General features: G+C 35.2%; 1 protein-coding gene across 2 annotated transcripts in view; it reads left to right on the forward strand.

The window, feature by feature from the left end:
* Nucleotides 1–22,618, forward strand: part of AP3B1 (adaptor related protein complex 3 subunit beta 1) — a 164,463-nt gene that overhangs the window by 124,641 nt on the left and 17,204 nt on the right. Inside the window, exons 23-26 of one of the 2 annotated variants that reach the window (XR_015261512.1) lie at nt 8,896–9,127; nt 11,877–11,961; nt 20,949–21,046; nt 22,130–22,166. Coding sequence is in view for 1 of the 2 variants with exons in the window: in XM_086771530.1 (XP_086627656.1) it covers nt 8,896–9,127; nt 11,877–11,961; nt 20,949–21,046 (415 nt within the window). In the remaining variant the exon portion in view is untranslated. The remainder of the gene's footprint in view (nt 1–8,895; nt 9,128–11,876; nt 11,962–20,948; nt 21,047–22,129; nt 22,167–22,618) is intronic. The other variant, XM_086771530.1, reaches the window with a different exon arrangement.

Consider the following 22,618-nt stretch of genomic DNA (forward strand, 5'->3'; position numbering starts at 1 on the left):
TTTCTGCTGAAGGAGCTTTGTAACACCAGCAGCATTAGAATATTGCTTTCTACATAATAAATTTCAACTACTATTAAATATGTTTGTGTATTAAAATTTGTTTTAAAATTGAATAAGTTTTAATAAATGGTCGTTGTCATAGTCTTCCTGCTACTATGTTTGTGCTCAGTTGACTAACAGTCTTTGGAGGATTTAGACGACAGTAGCAGAAATACTCTATATTAGTCAGCACCAAGGTAATTTCAAAAGTAGATGAGAAAAAATTACCTACCTAATTTGCCTTCAGTCATCAGCTGAGGGACTTAACTATGGCCACAGCTACTGTGTAAAGCAGCGTGCTTACATTTGGGATCTGCCTATACAGTAGAGCCTTTATTAGAGGTATCCATAGGGTGAGGTTTTTTCTTTGCAGTATGCCGTGCATGTTGTTGCTTACATTACTCTGAGCTGTGTGTAGACAGGATTGAGTGGCATTTCTTCTTAATGAGTGTGAAAATAAGTGTCCTTGTGGAGGCTGAATTAGTCATTTGATGCCACGAATTTTGCTTCTGAGTCCAAAAAAAAGAAGTGTGCTTTTGAATTTAAACAAAGAAACTGAAGGTAACTGGTTATAAATAAACCTCTTTGTCTCTTAACAGACTACGAACTGTATCAGACAATTTTTTTTTTTCTTTCTTTTTAAGGCCAGAAGTGAAGCTTCAGGAAGACAAAACATAGAAAAGCTGTATTTTAGTAATGGTCTCTGTTAGGTCAACTGTAATTTTCACCAACTAAGGAATATGGATTTTTTCAAGTTAAAACATTCTGTGTAAAATGAAATAAAACTTGTGAAAAATCAACACATCAATGTCATGTGTAAGAGATGTATTCCAGTACATGCAGAGATTCTACACTCACGTTGAGGAAGTGCTAATATAAATGTGTATGTGCAGCAGGTTCAGAGCAGATTTCAGGTTTTTCTCCTTGCAGGTGGATTACTGAGCATTAAGATCGTCCTGATAGAAGCAAAAATAACATGTTGCAGTCTTCAACAAAAATGTAGTGACCAAGATTCAAATGTATTTGTATTAAGCTGGCAAAGATGTAATTTACATTTTAGCATTCATAAGTATCTGTGCTAGATTCCCAGTATAGCATATTCTAGGCTGAGCTCACTTTGGCTTGTAGGTAATACTGTGTAGTAAGTGTTTCAGTTTATGTTGTATGATTATCCTGACACAAGAGGTCCTTTTCTGAGTGAAAGTCTGAACTAGTTGGAAGAAACCAATATGCAGGAGTTTTTATACCTTAACTGTAAAATTATACATTATAGCCAGTAGGGTTCAGTAAGTTTTTCACTTTCTAGAGTCCTGTCTGTTCTTTCTTGTGTGCTTTTTAAAAGATTTCACTAATATTTTCATTGGATTATTCATGTGATTCGTTATGCTCAGCAGAAGGAAAAGGCAAAGATGCCAAACCTCAAACAAAACCGTGTGTTGTTGTAATATAAAGCTTTAAGATCTATTATACATGTGAAATGCAATCTGTCTCACTGGCCCCCAGTTACACATAAAATACAAAACAAGTGCACGCTCAGTTTTAAAAGTGCTTGATTAATCTAGTAGCAGACTAATAGAGTCTTCTGCTGTTTGTGAACTGCAGGTTAAGGCCTAATTCTGGTTCCTTTATATCATGTAGTCATTTTTATGCTGTAAGAGCAATACTTTTTATTGATACAGAGTTATCGGAAATCTATCTAGTTGATATATTTTAGGAGAAGCATAGAAAAATCTAAGGGACATAAAAGTATTAGAAAAGGGATAATGTAATATTACAGAAGATTATTATGATCTCCATATTCACAGATTACCTTGAAAATACTACTGTTTGAAAGGATTATTTTATACCTATTTGAGACCATGCAAATATTAGAATAAAAAAAAAAAGATGAAGAAAAGTATTAATTTGGGCAGCCTTTTAGAGGCAGACTATGGGCAATATAATAAAAGTGCTCTTTTGTTTGAGATTCATTTCCATGTGATCTGAAAATCGATGGAAGTTATTTGGAGTTTTTTTATTTTAATTTTCCTTGCAAATTTTTAGAGATGAAACTTATTCTTTCAATGCTTAAATTCATTAAGAATTTTTGGAACTCACTTTCTAATGTCTTTAATTGTCTGAAACCAATATTGGTTTAAAGATATGTGCATTAATATGCTGGTTTTCAATTAGCCTTATTGACATATTAATTATTTAGGGAAGTGTAGAGCCTAAAAATTGGTGACAATGCAAAAAGAGACTTAGGATGTATTAGAAATTGAAGGACTTCCTAGCAGATATGGCTTTTAAAAGGTGTGTAGTAGATATAGAGCAGCAAAATGTGCCTTTGGTGGAAAGTTACTTTAAGTGGTACCCACAAGTGTCTGTATGTTTAGATAAATTTGCCCAAATTGAATCGTGGTATCCTATTTCTTTTCTAGACTGCAGAAAATATGAGCTTGTTTGCCTGCTTGGTTTCCCCACTCCCCTATGAGAAGGAAGCTGTCCTTAGTTTGGCAATCCATATTAGCATCACTCGAGTATGCTCTCATACTGGGATTTGCTACAGCCTCTTGAAATAATGCAGAGTAGGATGTTGACATTCTTTCTGTAATTCGTTGCTTGATTTTTATTATATCTTTTTATGAATTATTAATTTTTATTTTTGTAAGAGCTGTATGAGAAAGACATTGCCTTGTGACTATGAGTAATTTGTAACTGGTAATGGAGTGAAAGGTCATGAATATGCTGGTTCCTGCCAGTAGTTGTCTTTCCTTTGTTTGCCTGTTTTTCCATCTTTCTCCTAATACTATAAAATTATAGTTAAGTTGCTCTCATAGCTTCAGTTGAAAGATCATGTAAATGTGGCTGGGCTATGTGATGGCCCTTCTCCTCTTAGCTGTTGAGAAGTTACTGGAGCATAGCCTTACAGTGAGTGTAAGAGAGGATATAGCTCTCACAGCTTAGTAGGTAATTCTTGGATTATGTCATGGATATTTCCGATAGGAAGGCAGTAGAAGGGCTACTTAGATTAAACGCTTCAGTCCACCACTTCAACAGAATGTAATTTAGAGAAACAGAACTCTAATTATCATAATTCTTGGAAGCAGATATTTTTTTCCAATAATATATGTTTTATCCAAACATCTGTATATTTCTGAATTGACATAAAAAATCAATCTGTTTATTATTACAGCATTATTAAGCTAAGGAACAAATACAAAATAAAAAAGATAACAGACATAATTTTGTGCCTAATAATAATAATAATACGATACTTCACACAGGAAAGTTTATCCAGCTCTGTTTTCTGTAGTAGGTTTAATAAACCCTGTAGTGCTTTTTATTTTAAGTAATTATGGAAAATAGTTTTTTGTATTAACTGAAGCTTAGTTATTAAGGACTTCTTGAGCTGGCAAAAAGAAGCATGTTCACTTGCAAAGGATTAAGTGGTTTGTAACTAGTCAGCTCTGTTGGGATAAAGAAAGCCAAAACTACTGTCAGTGGTCTTACACTTTTCCCTTTTTGTGGTTAATGAGTGGGGCATTTTGAGGCAAAAACTTAATGTTGCCCTTCTTGTTCTTATATAAGAAGTAGTTTTAAATTATTTGCAGCTTCTTTTAGGGTGATGGATCATCTTTCAATGAGTGCAGTTAGCATGGAGGCCAGTCTGACTCGTAAAAATACAATGTTCCTGTATGTACCGCTGTAGAATCTCTACACTGACTTTTAATTTGTGGTAGCTTTCAGTCAAAATAGGGTGGGAGGGCAGTCTATATTTTAATAATTTTTATTTCTATCATTCTAAACAGCTGTATTAAAAAAAAAAAAGTTTTGCAAGTTTAATCTTAATAATCGTCACCCAAAAAAAGCAGACACGCTATGTCATAAAATAACTATTAGTGACTAGTTTGTATCCTATAAATCTAACTAGAGTTGATAATATGGTCCATTACCAGCTAACTGCACAGAGTATTTTTCATTTTACACTCTTCAGTTACTTTTTAGTGAAGTGTTAAAAAATATGAAGCTTTTCTCCTCTCTAAAATTGCACACTGTCTGTCTGTTATTAGGGAGATAACAGCTCTTATAAATGTTTCAGTAAGCGTTAAGTAGACAGTTATGTGCACTCTCATTCCACGCTTATTTGCTTACTGTAATAAACTGATAAAATATGTGTGGTTTGTCTCTGTGTATCTGCAGGCATCATGAGTCACATAGATTTCCTTTAGAAATAATGTTGTGTCTGCAGAATTGATTGGTTATTTTCATAAACCATCCAAAGGTACACAAACGACTTCTATTATTTAAACATATGCTGTGTAAGATTTGTAGGGGATTATATTCTGGTTGCTAGATCCTTCTTATTCTGTTAACTCTGTGGAGGATTATTTTAACCCCAGAGTGATTGCAAGTATCTGCCTTAGGGGTTTCTTTAAGTATTGCAATTGTATGCATTAAAGATTTTAGAATTAAAACAAAAAACTCGGTTTACCAGACTGGTGCAACTATTAAATAGACTGCATTACAGTCACACACACCTTTACCAGCTCAAAATCCTTCCTAGCAAGTAGAGGGCTTGAGAATTCTCATTTTCCAGAACTAAATTCCTTTGTTCAGCATATATACATTTTATTTATTTCTAGTACAGCCATGGTAAATGCAACAGAAAATTAATGTTCTACGGGAAGGAAGATAGTTTAAACATAATGGCATTATTCTGACTGTCCTTTGCATGTCTGTTGCTCCGAATAGTGATATTGAAAATAAAAGTGGATGGGCTTCTGAATGAAATTATGACTGAAACATGAGCAGTAACGCTGAAAAAGGCATAGTTTAAGATCTCTGAAAATCACAGGAAGGTTTCAGTAAAATTTGAGTCAGTGTTACAATTTAAGTATAGTGAGGGATTTTTGCTGTACGTGTATGCATGTATATCTACATGTAGGACTTCTGACTGCTAACTTCTTGTGTTTTCATTCCTATTAGTAAATAGTATGAATAAAACCAGCTGTATGTTAGCACAGAGAAGCTAATGTACTTCAGAATACTTAGTTTAACATGAATAAAGCATATTTCCTAAGCTTGTTAATGAACAATGAGTGAACCATTTCATGAAATAACTTTTCTATTATGCATGCCCAGCTCAAATTGAATTAAATGTTGAAAGTTAAAGGCTAAGCTTAAACTTAAAAATAAGATTTAAATTACATCTTAAAACTTAAGTTTTATTCATTATTTCAGCAATGGTTTAAGTAGCACATACTAGTGTGACTCTGCTAATAACCTCTTACTGCTATTGTCTCTTTCTGTGTACCAATAAGATGTTTATTATTTGAAGTACCTCCTTTCTTAGTTCTTGACAACTGAGTTGGTTTTTGAGAGTTTGACCTTGTCAATTGTTTCTAGAAATCTAAGCAGAGTATTAATCTATTAAAGTCTGGGGGTTGTATTCAAAGATATTTTGGACTTTATGGAAGTGTGAAGGTCCATATGATTTGTACTTTCTCTATTCATTTTGCATTAGCCAGAAATATGGTCATGTGATGTCTCAGGAGACATTCTTTTATAAATATAATTTAAAGATGAGCTACATAAAAGTAACCCTAATCTTATCTTATATTTATGCATGTAAAATGGCATTTTGTAAGTAAAAAGATACATGGTCTTTATGGGTTTTGTAAAACTTCACTGAATTGTGTTCTTGGACAGAAGTATTACATATTTTCATGCTTTTCAGCGATCAGTAATTGAACTGAAAAAAATGACTCAGTTTAAAAATATGGTGCCAATATTCTTCAAGTAGTATTGCTACTATTATTTGAAGAGGGATAGGGACTTAAATATTTGGCTATGTGTTCTACTGTAAACAGCTGCATTTTCTTCTGATCATATAGGAAAACTAAAAATGTTGTCCCTGAGAACATTACATTATCCTTTTAGGAGTAAAAAGTGTCTGAACCTCACCAATTTACTTTAAAGGTATTAATAAATTTTACAGATTCAAAGTTGGGGTTGTGGACTTTCCTCAGTTCAGATGTATTCTGAAACTACCTTTAGTCTTCACACTGAAGGTTAGAATCATAGAATCATAGAATCACATGGTTGGATGGGACCTATAAGATCATCTAGTCCAACCGTCTTCCCACTACCATTGCTGCCACAGCTACTAAACCATATCCTGTAGCTTCTCATCAAGCCGCCTCTTGAACACTGCCAGGGACGGAGACTCCACCACCTCCCTGGGCAGGCCGTTCCAGTGCCTTACCACTCTTTGAGAGAAAAAGTTTTTCCTCAAGTCCAATCTAAACCTCCTCTGGTACAACTTGTGGCCATTTCCTCGGGTCCTGCTTGTTGCCTGGAAGAAGAGGCCAAACCCCTGTTCATCACAACCTGCCTTCAGGAAGCTATAGAGTGCAATGAGATCTCCCCTGAGCCTCCTCTTCTTCAGACTAAACAATCCCAACTCTCTCAGCCGCTCCTCATAAGACTTGTGCTCCAGACCCCTCACCAGCTTTGTTGCCCTTCTCTGGACACGTTCCAGGGCTTCAATGTCTTTCTTGTAGTGAGGGGCCCAAAACTGAACACAATACTCAAGGTGCGGCCTCACCAGCGCCGAATACAGGGGGATGATTACCTCCCTGCTCCTGCTGGCCACACTATTTCTAATGCAGGCCAGGATGCCGTTGGCCCTCTTGGCCACCTGGGCACACTGTCGGCTCATGTTCAGCTGAGCATCAACCAACACCCCCAGGTCCCTTTCCTCTTCACAGTCCTCCAGCCACTCAGCTCCGAGCCTATAGCGCTGCATGGGGTTATTGTGGCCAAAGTGCAGGACCCGACACTTGGCCTTGTTGAACCTCATCCCATTCAGCTCAGCCCAGTGATCCAGCCTATCCAGATCCCTCTGAAGGGCCTCCCTACCCTCAGGCAGATCAACACCGCCACCCAACTTGGTGTCATCTGCAAACTTACTGAGGGTACACTCAATCCCCTCGTCTAGGTCATCAATAAAGGTATTGAACAAGATGGGCCCAAGTACCGACCCCTGGTGGACACCACTTGTAACAGGCTGCCAGCTGGACTTGACTCCATTAACCACCACCCGCTGGGCACGGCCCCCTAGCCAATTCTTTATCCAAAGAAGGGTGTACCTACCCAGGTTACTGGTAGATCTGGTAGATCATTAATTTGTTTCTGAAAAAAAACCTGATACCAGTTTTTTTTTGTATTAGAGAAAGAAACAGTAGGTAAAAAGTCAAAAAATAAATCTGATGTGGAAGTTTTTGCAAAGATATTTACTTCATCACATCTTGCATATGTTGTTTTAATTACAAACACATAGCGATTGAGTTTTGAGGGGATGGGAAGCCTTTCTGCCTTTTTTCCATCATTATTTGTTCTTCGTTCAATATGATGTATGTGAAACTTACTGCACTTTCCAAACCCACCTCTGAATACATACTCACTCAGTTCCTCATGTAGTTTTCATCAGCTTTCCTCAAGGTAGTGCTCACACTTCTAAACATTTACTAGTTGATCTTTACAGGGACTAATTTGAAGTGATGGATATTACTAGCCTGGCTTTCCAGTTCAGAAACTGGTGCTCTAGAGATGAAGATCAAGTTTATTATATGCTCACTAACTTCTAAAGCTTTTCTTCACAGCCTTACATTTTCCAAATACTCTCCCATTTCTGTAACACCTTGTGGGTTTAAATCCCAGTTCTTACAGCTGTTACTGGAAGTGTTCACTGAGTCTGCAGGTCAGCTCCTCAATATTAAATGTGGTGGTCAAGAAAATGTAGCAACCTGTAAGAGTTTTGTAGGGAACGTAAGATAAAAGCCCGTTCTCCTTGCTTAGCTGCTTGGAGTCTTGAACATCCTGTTATTTGTAATTGTCTCTTTTACTTAGTAACACATTTAGGGCTAGAGTAGGGCAAGAGAAGATTGACAGTCATCAGTGGAAACAGATGAACAGATGTATCTAACAGATACACTACAAAGTTCAGTAGCTCATAGTGCATTAAATGGACAAATGGGATTTTCATGCTGATCATTTGGCTTTTTTAACTTACATCTTCTGTTTGTGTGGTGATACTATTTGTGTAATTTCCTAGCCTTTCCTTAAAACTTGTTTAAAGAATTCAAATTCACTTTTCTGCATTTTTTCTGCATATTCCTTACTTTTGCATTTTTGAGCTCATGATTACAGGTTTCCTTGTCAGCAGTATCTTCTGGGAATTTGTTTGCACACTGAATGTCTTTTATTCATGCTGCTTCTTCAGGATAAAATGGACCCAAACATCCTTGGGATTTCTCTTACTGCTTGTGGCAGCAAGACTGTTAGCAGAGTGGCAACATCCTTCTGCTCTGTACAACTGTGGTTTTAGTATTTGACTGGTGTAATCATTAGGCAACATTTTTTGTGGCTTTAGCAAGAGAAGGAGAAGACGATTTCTCACTATATTTTCACACTACGCAGTGGGCTTGGGATCATTCTTTAGTTCTGATGCATAGAATGGAAAGAGACTTCTTGTTGGAAGCAACATAATTATTTTAACTGTAACTCTTTTAAAAAATCTCTAGGAATTTAATGGATAATTGTACAGTAAAAATATTGAAAACAGATTTATAATAGAAAATGAGGCAAATACAGCAAAGTTAAAGCTGCTGTTTCTCAGTACCAGACTCTGTTATCTGATATCTACTACTGCAATTTGTTTATGGATTTGAATATGTCCTTACACGTTTCTAGTTCACTAAAATTACAGCTAGAAAGCAGGAGCTGTAGCTGAGTGAAAAGTGCCATATTTAATTGTCATTTTACCTGTTCTTTGCTTACAAGATTCAGCAACTGTTGTTTTATACTTAACAGGTCACTACCCAAGTCTCTGTGCCAACAGAAACACATGAACTGCTTCATCGAATGAGTGGAAAAGGATTAGCAGCTCATTATCACTTCTCAAGACAGCCAGGCATTTTTGGTGATCGTATGGTGTCTGTTCAAGTGACAGTAACAAATACAACTGAACAGAAGATAGAGAATATTCACATCAAAGAGAAGAAATTACCTCCAGGCATGAGGATGCATGAGTTTAATCCAATAGGTAATCGTATCCTGTCTTTAAAAATACAGATACCTAATCTTTTGCAAAATTTCAAATATAGAAAAGAGTTCTTGCATAGTCATATATTTACTTATATATGTGTATGTATACACGTGTATACATATGTATGCGTGTATACATATACACGCACACTCATGCAACTGTCTTTTCTTAGGTCTGATTTTAACAAAAAAAAAATCAGCTTTCCCCTACTTGTATTTGATGTTGAAAATAACTCCTTAGATAAAATTTTCCATGCCTGAAAGGTTACCTGCTTGTTCAAATATCAATTATATTATAGCAATTCCAGTTGATACAATAAAATATTTCTTTCTCCCCACAAACTTTGATTCTCTTACAACCTTAGTCCAGCATGGCTATAACGGGCTACTAGTAAGAGTGAGGTTTTGATTTATGTATTCATAGTTATTTTCTTTCCAGGCTTTAAAGAACATTAGTAGGTGTATGATTTATTTTGGTGGCTTAGAGCATTCTCGTTGTTTTCCTTGTGAGCTTTCAGCAGTGGAGTGGAAGTGTATGCTTTAGTCTAGCTGGAACCTACCACACTTCCACAAAGTGGCTTCTTAGACTAGATACAAAGCAATGTTGTAGGCAGCCCTAACCTAAACTGTTTTACTTTCTACCTTCTGATTGGGCTAGGGTTTTTTTTGCTAAATTCCTGTTAGTAGAAAAAGTGAAGTAAAGAGTATTCTTCGTTTTCAATAGTTAAAAAAGATGTTTGGTGTTAAATTCCTGTGTGCTATTGAAATACTTCTTTTTTAACATTGAAAAGGCTATACAGATTTACACTAAATAGCTACAAAAGCAATTATACAATGCTACCTTTACTTCAGAGGTAAAATTTTGAAACCATTTGCATGGTTTTAGGAAAGATGCTAGGTTCTGTGTTAGGTGAACTGTTTGGTGTTTATTCCTCAAGATAAGACGTCCAGCTCAGAGTTCTGATTTCAAGTTAGTTTCGACCAGCAGCCTGATTTTATATCTCTCCCTTAAAACATCTAAAGAAATAAAGTCACAATGGCTTACAAGCAGAAGACTCAGCATACTATAAATCAGATCAGGAGATACTCTACTCACAATAAGAGTCAGTGAACAGTAGCGTTCACTTCTCTCACATAAAAAACATGAAAAAGTCTGGAATTGGTAAGTTATCCAGTTCAGTTCTTGAGTTCCACAGGACAGTCCTACCCTTTAAAGTATTTGTTTCCCTAAGAAAGACATTATTGTGTTATCTGTCCTGTGATGTTGTTGGTTTCTTCTGCAGAAAATAAGCTACGTATCATGTGTTGTTCCTTCCAAAAATGTTGCTTTTCTTGCTTGAATGCAAATTTTCTGTATTCTTTGCCACTTTAACTGGACCTCAGTTTATATGACCTGTTCTTCTTATTACCTTTTGTGTTTCCAGCATTTGGAAAACACATTCTATAACTTGCTCAGCAGAACCAACAGAAGTGTCAGTGTAGGCAGATAATCCTACTGGAGTACAAGTCTAGTTTTGCCTCCATCATTGTAATTACTGTTGCCGGTTATCCTGATTTTCCTAGTAGAAATGGGCCAAATTATTTCACCAAAGTCCCTGTGCACAGTATTTTCTTGTTGCCTAGGTGTCTTTGAAACCCCATTTGAAAGCATTAAACTCAAAGACTTTGGTGAACCTTAGTTTGAATTTGAGCTGGAGCTGGTAATCTTTTGATGCTTTACACAGATTTCTTGAAATACTTTGTTTTCTGTTCATTACTTACAATTAGTTTAGTCTTTGCCTAACTACATCACCTTCATGTTTTCCATATTTTTCAGAACTTAATCTTGATGTAGTTAAATTTTGTTTCCTTTTGTCATGGAGCAGCTGCCTATCTTCAGTTCCTGAAAATCATCAGATACCTTAATTAATAAGTTGGAAATCAGACATTTTTCTGCCTACCCGATTATTTTTTTATTATTTCCTCTCTTTTAACAGTTAAACTCTGCTCCAATGCTTGTCTTTAATACCTTTACTTATGTAAAGAAAGAGTTTTTCTTCCTACTAAAACAAAGCCTTATCTCTGTGACATTGAAGAAATAGCCAAGATATAGCCAAGAAACTAAGAATGCGTATGTCTGTTAATACCTTTATTTGAGAAGTGCCTCAGTCTGCACTGCTTATAAAGCACGATATTATCTTCCATTTTGGGTTCATAAGCTTTCTACTCCATTCCGTAACTAATGCGAGCAGAATATTGAGAAATAAGTCAATCACACTAATTATAAAATATTTTCAGTTTGGCTCTTTTTCCATTACTGTGTGTGGTAATGTAAATTTTATTAACATTTGTTGTGTTTTACTATTTATTAACTAAATTTGCAAACCGGTGTTATTGAAAATGGAATCTCAGTGCTGGATCTGTACACAAGTAAAAGGATATAACTTCAATGTATTTTTTTTTCTGTAAATGATTTTCCTAGCTCTTCTAATACAAATCCTTATTTTGGTGGTGGTGGGGCTGTAAGATTGAAATGGCAACATTTCATGTCCACCAGCTGTGGGGAGGGAGGATCCAAGACATTAAAAACATGGAAGTGTGGCATTTTGGTAATATCTACTTGAAATGAAAGTACAAAAATTGGCTCTTTTTTATGGAACTTTTTTTTTAATATAGGTTTTCTAATTATGTGAAGCTTGGAGGTTTGCACCTGGGGTCTTCTGTTGTTTTGCATGTGTACTTTACCTATTCAAAATGTTTTCATCTAGAGTGCCTTGAGCCTTCAGGATCCATTACCGTTTCAATGGGTATTGACTTCTGTGATTCTACTCAGATGGCCAGTTTCCAGTTATGGTGAGTTCTGGGGGAGGGAGGGTAATTTTTTGTTCTGGAAAGGCAAAAGTAGTGTGTATTGGAAGTTTACTTGGCAGCAGCGCACTTGCTGTTTATTGAATATTTAAAGAATTGAACCACAGTTCACAACATAATGTATACCGAGATCTTTTTAGAGAAATAAGATACAATTAGTGTTTGATTTTACTATTACAAGGATTATCTGTTTTCTTCAGTCCTCCAAATTTTTTTAGTACTTGCTTCTGAAAGCACAGATTTGATGGTATGCTTAAATTCTATGTTTGAAATCACATGTATAAGTTCAAAAACTCTTTGACAGGTTGTGTTTGAGAGATTCTGTTTTTCCTTTGGTGTAAATGATACCAAGGAGAAGCATGAACTCATCTTCCAATTTAGAATTATTTCTCTATTCTTGAGCTTTATTTTTATTTTTTCCCCCTTCTTCTTGGAATTCTTAATAATACCACCTTAAAGGGAGCAGTCAGGTCTGATGAGTCTGCTAGAGTGTTTTATGTGTGTTCTTCCTTGTAAGAAATCACAAGTCAAAAAAGCACATAGCGTGAGCAATTTTACTACCTCAAGTCCTTACTGTGCCTGTTTGCGATCTATGTAATATGACTGCATGAAACCAGCCCCAAAATTTGGTGGCCAAAGATTGCTGGAGATTCTTCTAAATGATTAGAGAGAGAGAATAAAAACAAGTACCTGGCTGGAAAACTAGATTTTGTCTCTCTTACACTTGTTATGCTCATGATTGGCACAATCAAGATACTCCTTTTTATGATCTAGGTTTGCAGGGAACCTGTTCACCCAGTGACAACTCTGGTATAAAATAGCATTTGAAACAAGGGAAAATTAATAGAAGCAGTGTCCAAACATTAGGAATGAATGGACACCTTCTTTTAAGAGCAATTCAGGCTTATACAGTCTTATCTTATATAGTCTTTGACACTATATAAGAAGGCACTAAACGGACAATTCTTTTCTTTTTTTACGTGTTTTGAAATACTTTTAAAACATATTTTGTTGCAAGAAATTGCACTAGTTTCTATATTCTGCACAAAAGAGGACATTGAATAGACATTCACGTTGCCATGTTCCAATTTAGAAGAAGTCTTTTAGGAAAGTTCTGTGCCCTTTTCTTGAATACTGTAGAATTCTTTGTGCAACTTGCAGGTTATTAAAAACAGTGGAAAAATCTTAATGATAGAGATGTACCCAAGTGACTCCAAATGAACCACTACTAAAATAAGATTTCTTGTTCTAGGAGCAGTGAGGTTTTTGTATTGAATTTGGGTTTTTTTCCACTCCTTAAACCTTTTCTTGTACAATGGATGCCACGCGTAGTCATTTTAAAGATACTAGTACCTCCAGCAAGATGTCTGCAGCATGTAGTTTATGTACATCACGTTGTTATATACTGGTTGCTGGAATTTGGAAACAGCTTTGAACTATTATGTGATGCTATGTTTATTTGGGAAGGGAAGTTCCCTTCTAGGCAATGCAATTTCATAATTGCTTCAAAATTATAAACTCTCTTTCCTTAAATATATTTTGGGTTTTTTAAAATACAATATGCTCAGTTTATCAAGCAGGAACATTCCTTTTTAAATAAAGCAGATTTTTTTTTTCAAGTACATATTTTCAGTATACTAATGATTTGATTCCAAACGAATACCATTTATTGCTAAGAATCTTAGCAGTGATGAGGATAAGCAATGTAGCATAACACATTGATTTTATGCAGATCATCACCTTTATGTTTTGGGAGGTCTGCTGTATTAGTGATATATAAAAACTGATTACTTTCTCCAACATTGCCTGGTAATTGTTTATTATTTTCCTATTAGACAAACAAGACAGATCAATATTCCTGAACACCAACCAGACTATGAGTAACATCACTGTAAATAGATTTGCCTCAGACCTCAGTGGTATATTCATTTTAATGATTTGGACAATGTGAATCCAATGACAAAGCTCAAGCTAACTTTAAAATTAAATTAAGAATAGGTATTGCTTACTTTGTTCCTTTGCTAATTGATAGGGCCTTGTCTTTTCAACACTAGTTCTTAGAAAGAGTATAAAAATAGGTAAAATGTTTTTACATTAAATTTGCTATTTTACTGTTAAAATGTGTTACTCAAAATCCTGCTGATGTTCAGTATCATTGAAGAAATTGCACAGTGTGATGTTTTGGGGGCGATATATCAGAGAACTCAGCTGCAGCCTTTTTAACCTGTCGTACTTCTTAAAAAGCTTTTGTGCAAAAAGGAAGAATGACTTGTAGAAGTTTGTCAAAATGTCATTGAAATACTGTGCACACAAAGATGTCAATATTCTTGTTATTTCCTGCTGACATATCTTTATGAAAGACATTGTCAATTATTTTGCATTTTTGTTAGAAGCATGTTCAGCAGTAAAGTGTTCCTGATCATAATCATTTTCTTTACATTGTTCTAAGAGGAGCACTTTGTCTTGCATCAAATGTAATTGATCCTGAAGCAGTGTAATCACAATTACTCACTTTCTTAATTGGCCTGCCCAAAATCAGAAAATGGAAACCGATCGGCAGTGTTTAAATCAATAGCTTTGTAGTAAAGCTTGTGGGGGTAGGGAGATAGTGGTAATGGGTAGATCAATTGGTCTTAGATGCCAATCATGGACTGTGTGTTTTGCATAGCAAACACTACCTTTCTGCTTGAGGATGTGCTGTTGTACTAGTGGTTCAATAAGTACAAACTGTATAAAGAAAAAAAAAACTAACACGACTAATAAAATATTTAGATCTCTTTCTGAATTTGTTGTACAAATCAAGGACAATGGAGAAACTGCATTATAGAGGTTCAAGGGGCTGAGCTTTGAAAGACCTCCCTTGTAAATACTATTTTTATTACGCAAAGCTTACCAAGATCACACATCTAATTAAAAAGAGGTGAAATGCCTTAACTTGAAAACTGTGCCTAATGCATTTGTTTAGAATGTGTATTAGCATGCTCACACTATGTACTCATAAGGAGAACATTTCTTCATTGCTGTTTTTCTTGTGCCATCTCCTTGCAGAGGCACAGTTGAACCACATTGGTATTCTGCACAATAATGCCTCCCAAGCACAAAGTTAAAGAGGAATAAATGGAGAAATTTAGTCTTTTAAAATATTTTTGTGAGCATTACTGATTCTTTTTGGGTTACTTTGTTCAGATTCTGCAAGCAAGATATAGATAACTTAGAAGTATAAAGCAAATTGTTATTGTCTAACTCACATGCGAGGTTGTCCAGAAGCTCGTTGAGTCCTAGTTAAGCATTAGTATATTCGCCATCACAGTAAGAGGACCTGAGTCTTTGCTAGGCAGGTAGGCATCAGTGAGCAGAGGAAAGGTTGGAATGGATCCTTGATGTTACAGACTGACTGCAGTATTCCACTGACTGTGGAATTCTATTTTTGTTCCTTGTCAGATTTTATATGTTTCTGCATCAGTGCGTTTTCTCGTGAATCCTTGAGCTCCTAGTTATCACCATCTTAACAATCCCACCACTGTCTCTTATTTTATCTTTATTACCTTGCATGTCTCTACTTTTCAGATATTCTTGGGTTTTTCTCACAGCTTACCAATTTCCTTAGATGTCTGAACAAAGATTTGGGAGCTTCGTTGTGTCAAAATTTGCTTTCAATCCTTGAGATTAAGACATTTGAATTCCTATAGATGAGAAGCAAGGAAGGTTACAAAGACAGAGAGTTACAGCATATACATGTCCTTATCCTATTTTGCTTACATCTGTTTAGCATTTTGGATTCCTGTCTGCATTTGTAAAACCCAGTAGGCAAATCTCTAGCTTCTTATAGATGTCTGGTGAGTGACTAAAGGTGGAGGGGAGATTTCCTCTTTACAGCATTGAGAGCTGGAGAAGGAAGTTTGTCCTTACTACTTCTTCCCTATTCTTTTCATCTCCTTTTTTCAAATTCTCTTAGCTGTTCCCAAAGCTGTGAAATAACCACAGCTTTGAAGATAAAATTAATTTACAGAGAACTTGTTTTCTTCTCCCTGTTCTTTTGAAAAGTATGGGAGATATTATTAGAATAATAATGTTGTTTAGCTCTCTCTGAAACAACTTGATACAGGGAATGTGTCCATGATGTGCATCTCTTCCCCTAGTTTTCTCAAGGTTTAGGTGTAAAGAGTACAATCAGAGCTACCAAAAAGAAAAAGAAATGGAATTAAAGCCACAACTTTTATGCCTTCCATTCTTGTTCAGAATAATGAGATCATGGGAAAATAGTGTGATATGTGACGGAGGTCTTTACAAGCATGAGCTGGTTACATTATATTGGCATTTCCTATATCCTAGCTTTATTAGAAGAGCTGGGACCCTGTTCATACTCTTCTGTTGTTATGTTGATAGAGAAGAAAGTTGTCTCTTCACCACATCTGCTCTGGACTGTACAAAGAGAGGATTTTGTTGATTACTGCAGAAGAAGCTGGTGTAGCAGGAAGAATCTAGCATTTTCTTAAATAAAGTAAATTCCATGAATGAGATTGAAAAACTGTTCAGTCTGCTGTCTGCAGGTTCTACCTTATTGTAAAAGCTTTTGCTCTAAAGTTTTCCTTCCAAGGAAGAGATTTTTTTCAGCACGAAATTCTCTTACCTCACTCTGCGTTGATGTAGGAGTCTTCCCAAGTAGAACTTCTGCCTGCAAAGAGGAGTAAATTAAGAGGATCAGTTGAGTAGCAGTCAGTATTTGTGTTGAGTGCAAGCATGCGTTTAGGTGTAGATGCTTGCACAAAAGCCTCAGATGAAAATTATGTAGTAGAATACATTATGGATTATATCAAAAGCTAATGTTAGAGATGCAGGATTGTCTTCACCACACTGTCACTTGCATCTTCACTTGTTTCTTGCTGTTTCCTTCCCTAGTGCTTTGTCAGCAGATCACCAAGTTGTTTACAGATGTTGGATATTAAGACAAGCAATCTCGTACTATTCTCTTTATTTCATTACTCTAAAGTAGTCACTTGGCCCAGTACGAAAAAGCAATTATATTGAGATAGATAACTGACCTGGGAAAAGAAAAGCTGGGCATGAACAACTACTCTCGTTTCTTCTATTACCCTGGCCTTTTTTCTTGTAAAAGCAGGATGCCATCTTTTCCTTTCTTCAGCAAGACTATGAGCAGTGTCTCCTAAAATTCTCCATTATGTGTTTTGCAGGAACTTAGTCAGTTGCTTTTCCTCTTCCATTCTTTTTTTTTTTTATCATCTGTGGAGATTTTTTTTAAGACAAGACAAAAGTAATGAGCTGGTTTTGAATAGATGTATTCTGGGTCAAGCAGCTATTAGAAGTGAAACAAAAAAGGATAATATAAATATCAAGAAGACTAATCCCCAGCCTCTTATTAGAATAATAATTTTTAAAAGCTTTCAAAATTAAAACTTTAAGGACTGCCATTGTGTAATCTTATAAGAACTCATTCACAAGTGATAATATTATTTTTATTACTTTTAAAGAAAGTGTTTCCATCATTGTCCTCAAGTCTTTTGTTATGGCAGAGAACTTCTTTCCCGGGAACACTTTGGAGCCAATCCTTTAAAAAAAATTGAGGGAAGAGAGAGGGCATAAGGAAAATGGGCACTAATTTCAAATGACAGGTGCTAGTTGCTCCACTGCAACCATCTGAACAAAAGTTAAAACTGCATCTTCTAAAGCATTGAATGTTAGTCTTTTAGTGTAATTTATCTAGAGATGGTAAGTCTCCCTGTGTTCCTGTGGGATCATTATCTTCTCTCATTTGTTATCTTAATTGGGTACATCAGAAGATAAGTTCTTGCAATCCTTGGAGTTACATCATGAAAGTGATAGAAGTCTTTTAAAAATATAGTATGTACAGTTTAACAGTTAAGGCAACAATAAGAGTAATGATGTCTAACATTATTTGCCCCTAAGTTCACAATTAAATACAAATCAAAATTTGCAAACTAGTGGCAAGGTACTGTTCTCAGATGACCCTATTTGATTCTCTTAGAGCTTCCTTATGCAGACTTCTTATTAAGCATACATGTTCCACTAAGAGTGTAGCTTATTGGCACTTGCTAATACCAGAAAATGCAATCTTTAATTTTTGAAATCTAAAAACAATTGTTTTGTTGGCTTGAGAAACTTTTTCTGATAAGCTTCTTGAGCTCGATCTTCCAGGCATGTTAGAGCACACCACTGGAGAGATGCTTCAGTGAAGCTTGTTAATTTTTCATGTTTAAGCTTCAAACCACTTCTGCAGTTTTTTGTTTAAACATAATTCATACTAATTATAGTATTCAAAGTATAAATAAATAATTTAAATATGCTGGAATTTAGTTTACTAGATATTGGTGAAAATTATGTAGTTGTACTGCAAGACTAAATTTTATTATTAGACTTATCCATTAGATATCTGATGAAATCTCCATCTTTGGAGGTACTCAGAGCTCAAATGGACAAGGCCCTGAGCAAGGTGAACTAAAGTGACCCTGGGTTGGGCAGGAGGTATGACCAGGTGACTTCCAGATGCCTAATCTGACCTGAATTGTTCCGTGTTTCTATAGAACTATGAAATTACTTTTGTTAAATTAAATATTAGTAGATCTCTAATATAAAGATGTGATAAAAGATATGCAGATCAATAAACAGAAGTTGTATATTTAGCCTGTTAAGTGTGTGATAAGGAGAATGATAAAAGTAAATGTGATTTTCTCTGGCTGAAAAATGAATTTACTGAAGTATGCTGAAATTAAACTAATGCAATGTAAACCAGTTGCTAAAGTTAAATGAACGAAGTGGTTTTGAAGAACAACTAGCAATCAGAATTTCTGCTTGCAGACTGAAGAGTTCATGGTTTATCAAAGGATATCTATTAGCGTTTTAATCACTAGGGGAAAGGGAGATGGGATGTTTGTTAAGAGCAGTGGTGTTGAGTGGTCCTCTTGAGCAGTTACAGCGATGTAAATCCCAGTCTATGCTCATGCTTTTATTCCTTCTTATTGTAAAAATATTATTATAAGCATTTCAAAGCAAACTAATAATTCATGTTGTAAGTCAAGTTTATGTACAAATGGCATGTCCAGTGAATGTAGGACATGAATCCTTGTACACAAAGCTGTTTTTGTGTACAATAGGTTGAATGATCAGTTGAACAACACCAATGAAGGTATTGTTAAAAGTTTTAGTTGTATTATATATATGTATTATATATAAATATATTTATATATAATTTATATAATTTATATAATTATATATATATAGAGAGAGAGAGTATGTATTATATATAAACAGCGAAAAGTTGTGAGACAGTTGATTAAAGACTCCCTTCAGCTCTTAAGCTGATGGAGTTCAATTTTCAAAGGAAAAATTAAAGAAAAAAAATTACTTTCTCATTTTACAGTGCACTTGATCAGGCCAACTAGTCAAATGATCCTTGCTCTTTTACTATGCTAATGACTTTAGAAATGAATTTAAAGTAGTATAGGGGGGAAAAATGATCATTTGTTAGCTAAGCAAATTTGTAAAAGCAGCACTTCATAAATGATTGTTTGTAAAGGAAATACTAGCCAGGTTTGAAGGGATTCTTTCACTGTCTGTTTACTAAATAATAATTTTCAACAAAGTTGTCATTAATGCTGAATCTTATTTGCAAAGTCTGTACTTGAGAGTGCATCCATAAGCATAATTGTAACACACAGGAAGACAGAAAGTAAGAATGTACTAGTTCGTAAGCATTTACTTGTGAAATTAGGTAGTTATGTTATATATTTAGATTTTAAGGAATAGGACCATAAAATGCTTTCCTATTTTCAAGTGTCTTCTCTTGCATCTTTAGGAGTGAGACACATATGTTTTTCTATATTATTGATATAGTACTGTTTTTTTCCATTATGCTGTCGTATTTCAGATTTTTGAAGTTGCAGAGTTCTAAAAAATCAGTAACACATGTTTGAGATTAATTTAAATACCATCGATATTAGTTGTTGAAATATATTTTCCATTCTAATTATTGTATCATTATATTTAAGTAGGATATCTGAGGCCTATCAGTAATCAATATGTATTGACTATTTGATACATCAGCAAAAAAAAAAAAAGTTATTTTCTAAAAATTTCTCATGCCTCAAAGTATTAACAAAGATTCTAACTGGATGTACTGATCCTGAGTTGCTAGCCAAATCCCTTACAATATAGTTAGTCAATCAAACATAGCAGAGTGAATGTATCTTGAGTTTCTGTAGATTTGGAGAACTCTAAGACAAGATAGTTGGAAACTCGGAAAATTTAATGGGTAGGGAGAGCAAGTTCACTGTATGGTATTTATTTCTTAAGGAGGGATCTGTAGCATTTGATAGTAGTATGCTACTACTGATAGTAATTTTTTTAACTCTCTGCCGTCACAAAAGTTCTGTTATTTTCCACTGTGCTTTTACATCAAACAGTATGCTGTGTGATTCTGTTTGGATATACAAAATGTTGTGAAATTGAAGTGATCAAAGACATGTCTTTTTTACACCCAAATTTATTGTTTGGTTCGTTTGGGTTTTTTTCATACAATAATAATCCTTTTTGTCTGAAATTATACCTTTCCTAAATTTAGCCCTATTCCTGGGGGCAGCTGTTGCTGATGACAGAATTTGTGAATAACAGTTATTTTAAAGGAATTGTAAAATGCATAATAATTTGTCCTTTGCAAACATTTCGTTTGAGTATGATGCCTTATAGATCACAAATAAATATTAATATGAGTAAAAGTTACATTTTCAGAAATATGAAAGCATGCGTACTATATTAATACTACATTTGTACTGGAGAAAATGCATCAGCTTTACTGATGTAAGAAATTAGCAGGCTTTTGGATTAACAAGGTAGAAATTACACTGTTTGTAGATTCCATAGTGAATTTGGAACTCATAGGTATATATTAATCTATGTTGAAGCACTTGATTGATTCTCTGTAATTCCTCTTTTCCCAGCACAAAGGATGATCATTTCAATGTTAACATTCAGCCTCCTGTTGGAGAACTGCTTTTGCCTGTCACTATGTCAGAGAAAGACTTTAAGAAGGAGCAAGGTGAGAAATATTCTAGCAGCTTCAATAAATGTATTTGCATGAGAAGAGGGCTGTGTGCCTTTCAATTTTGAAGTGTCCAGCAAGTACTTCCAGTGTAGCTGTTTGTGTTAGTCTCTGTTAGTATTCAGTCTGATACTAGTGGTTTAATTTAAAAGTATCTTTAAAAGGATATTTGCAGTGATATTTGAGAGCTTTCCAGTGTGCCACAAAGCCCACCATTTACCCTGAAACTGTCTTTTGGCTCAGGCTGTTTTGGCTTCCTATCATGAAGGGTGAATGTCTTTCCCACTAGCAGCAAAGCAGGGCCCCACTTAAGAAAATAAATCAAATTTACATTAATATGGTGTCTATCTTTACTAGTCTTTATTCCAAGGCTACTTTTAAGTACTATTAGTGTACCTTTTCCTCAGCTACTTTTCCTTTCAAACTAAACTTTTTCCTTTCATATGAAAAAAATATTCTTGTTGGAATGCTGTTTTAGAAAGGTGATGTGTTTTATGTATTTCTGCATTATTCTAATGTTCTGTCCTTAAAGAATGTAAGTTTCTGATGCTGGTCCAAACACGAACCTCCGTAAGAGCTTTTAGTGACTTGAATGTTTTATATAAAATAATTAGAGAAAATTGTACTTGGCTTCGTGTGTTAAATGGAGCAGTCCATACAGCTACCCTTCATTCAGGTATAATTCCTGGATATTTTAAAATATAAATTATTGCATTTTGGATGCATTCAAATGTAATAGTGTTTACTCATCTGTCTCAGTATGTGGGGATTTACATGTGTAAATCTCTTCACATTGAGATGAGAATATACCCATGGGATCCTGTCTCATTGCTGTGTAAGGCTCAGAAACTCAGTATATCCATCAAGCAGTCAAGAACTCCAATGAGTAATGCTACATAGTATTAATTATTGCTTTTGAGCATTTCTTGCTTTTGTATTTTTGAATGATTAAGAAAGTAGTTTAAATATTGCCTAGATCATTTTCAGTTAAGCTTATGTCTGCGTGAAAAGTTAGGATTGTGCTTTGTTTTCTTAACCGATTGGTACTTATTTGCTGTTCTTACCCTTTGCTGGCTAAAGCCTGCCTCTCTGCTTTATACCTGCTCAGCAAACCAAGGTGAGTGATTGAACGAGGCTGTGGCGCATTTATTTTAAACTGTTTCCTTTTAAAATTGTGGCTGAGGTGTAGCGAAAGGAAGGCTGGTTACTCTGCTTCTTCCCCCTCCGCCCCCCTCCCCCCCACCACCACGTTTTTGTATTGCTTGCTTTGTGATATTTTGATAGAGTTTTTGTATGTTTTACTGTGACTGAGGGCTTTTTTTCCTCCTGACTGGCCATACAGAACCATGAGCACATAGAAGAAGTGTGCTTGGAGAATAGCTGTGGTCCTCTGTGGAGTTGTTGCCAAAATTCCTTTTTCTTCTGCCATTTTACTTCTATGGTTGTTGATTATTTGTCTGAATAAATCTGGCAGCTGTTTGCTATGTTTAATAGAGCAGAAAGGCTACTCTGAATAAAGCTATTTGAAAATTTGTTTATATGAAGTATTTGTAAATCCATGAAGGTCTC

Source organism: Chlamydotis macqueenii, chromosome Z (genome assembly GCF_036417535.1).
Source record: "Chlamydotis macqueenii isolate bChlMac1 chromosome Z, bChlMac1.mat, whole genome shotgun sequence".
Taxonomy (NCBI): Eukaryota; Metazoa; Chordata; class Aves; order Otidiformes; family Otididae; genus Chlamydotis; species Chlamydotis macqueenii.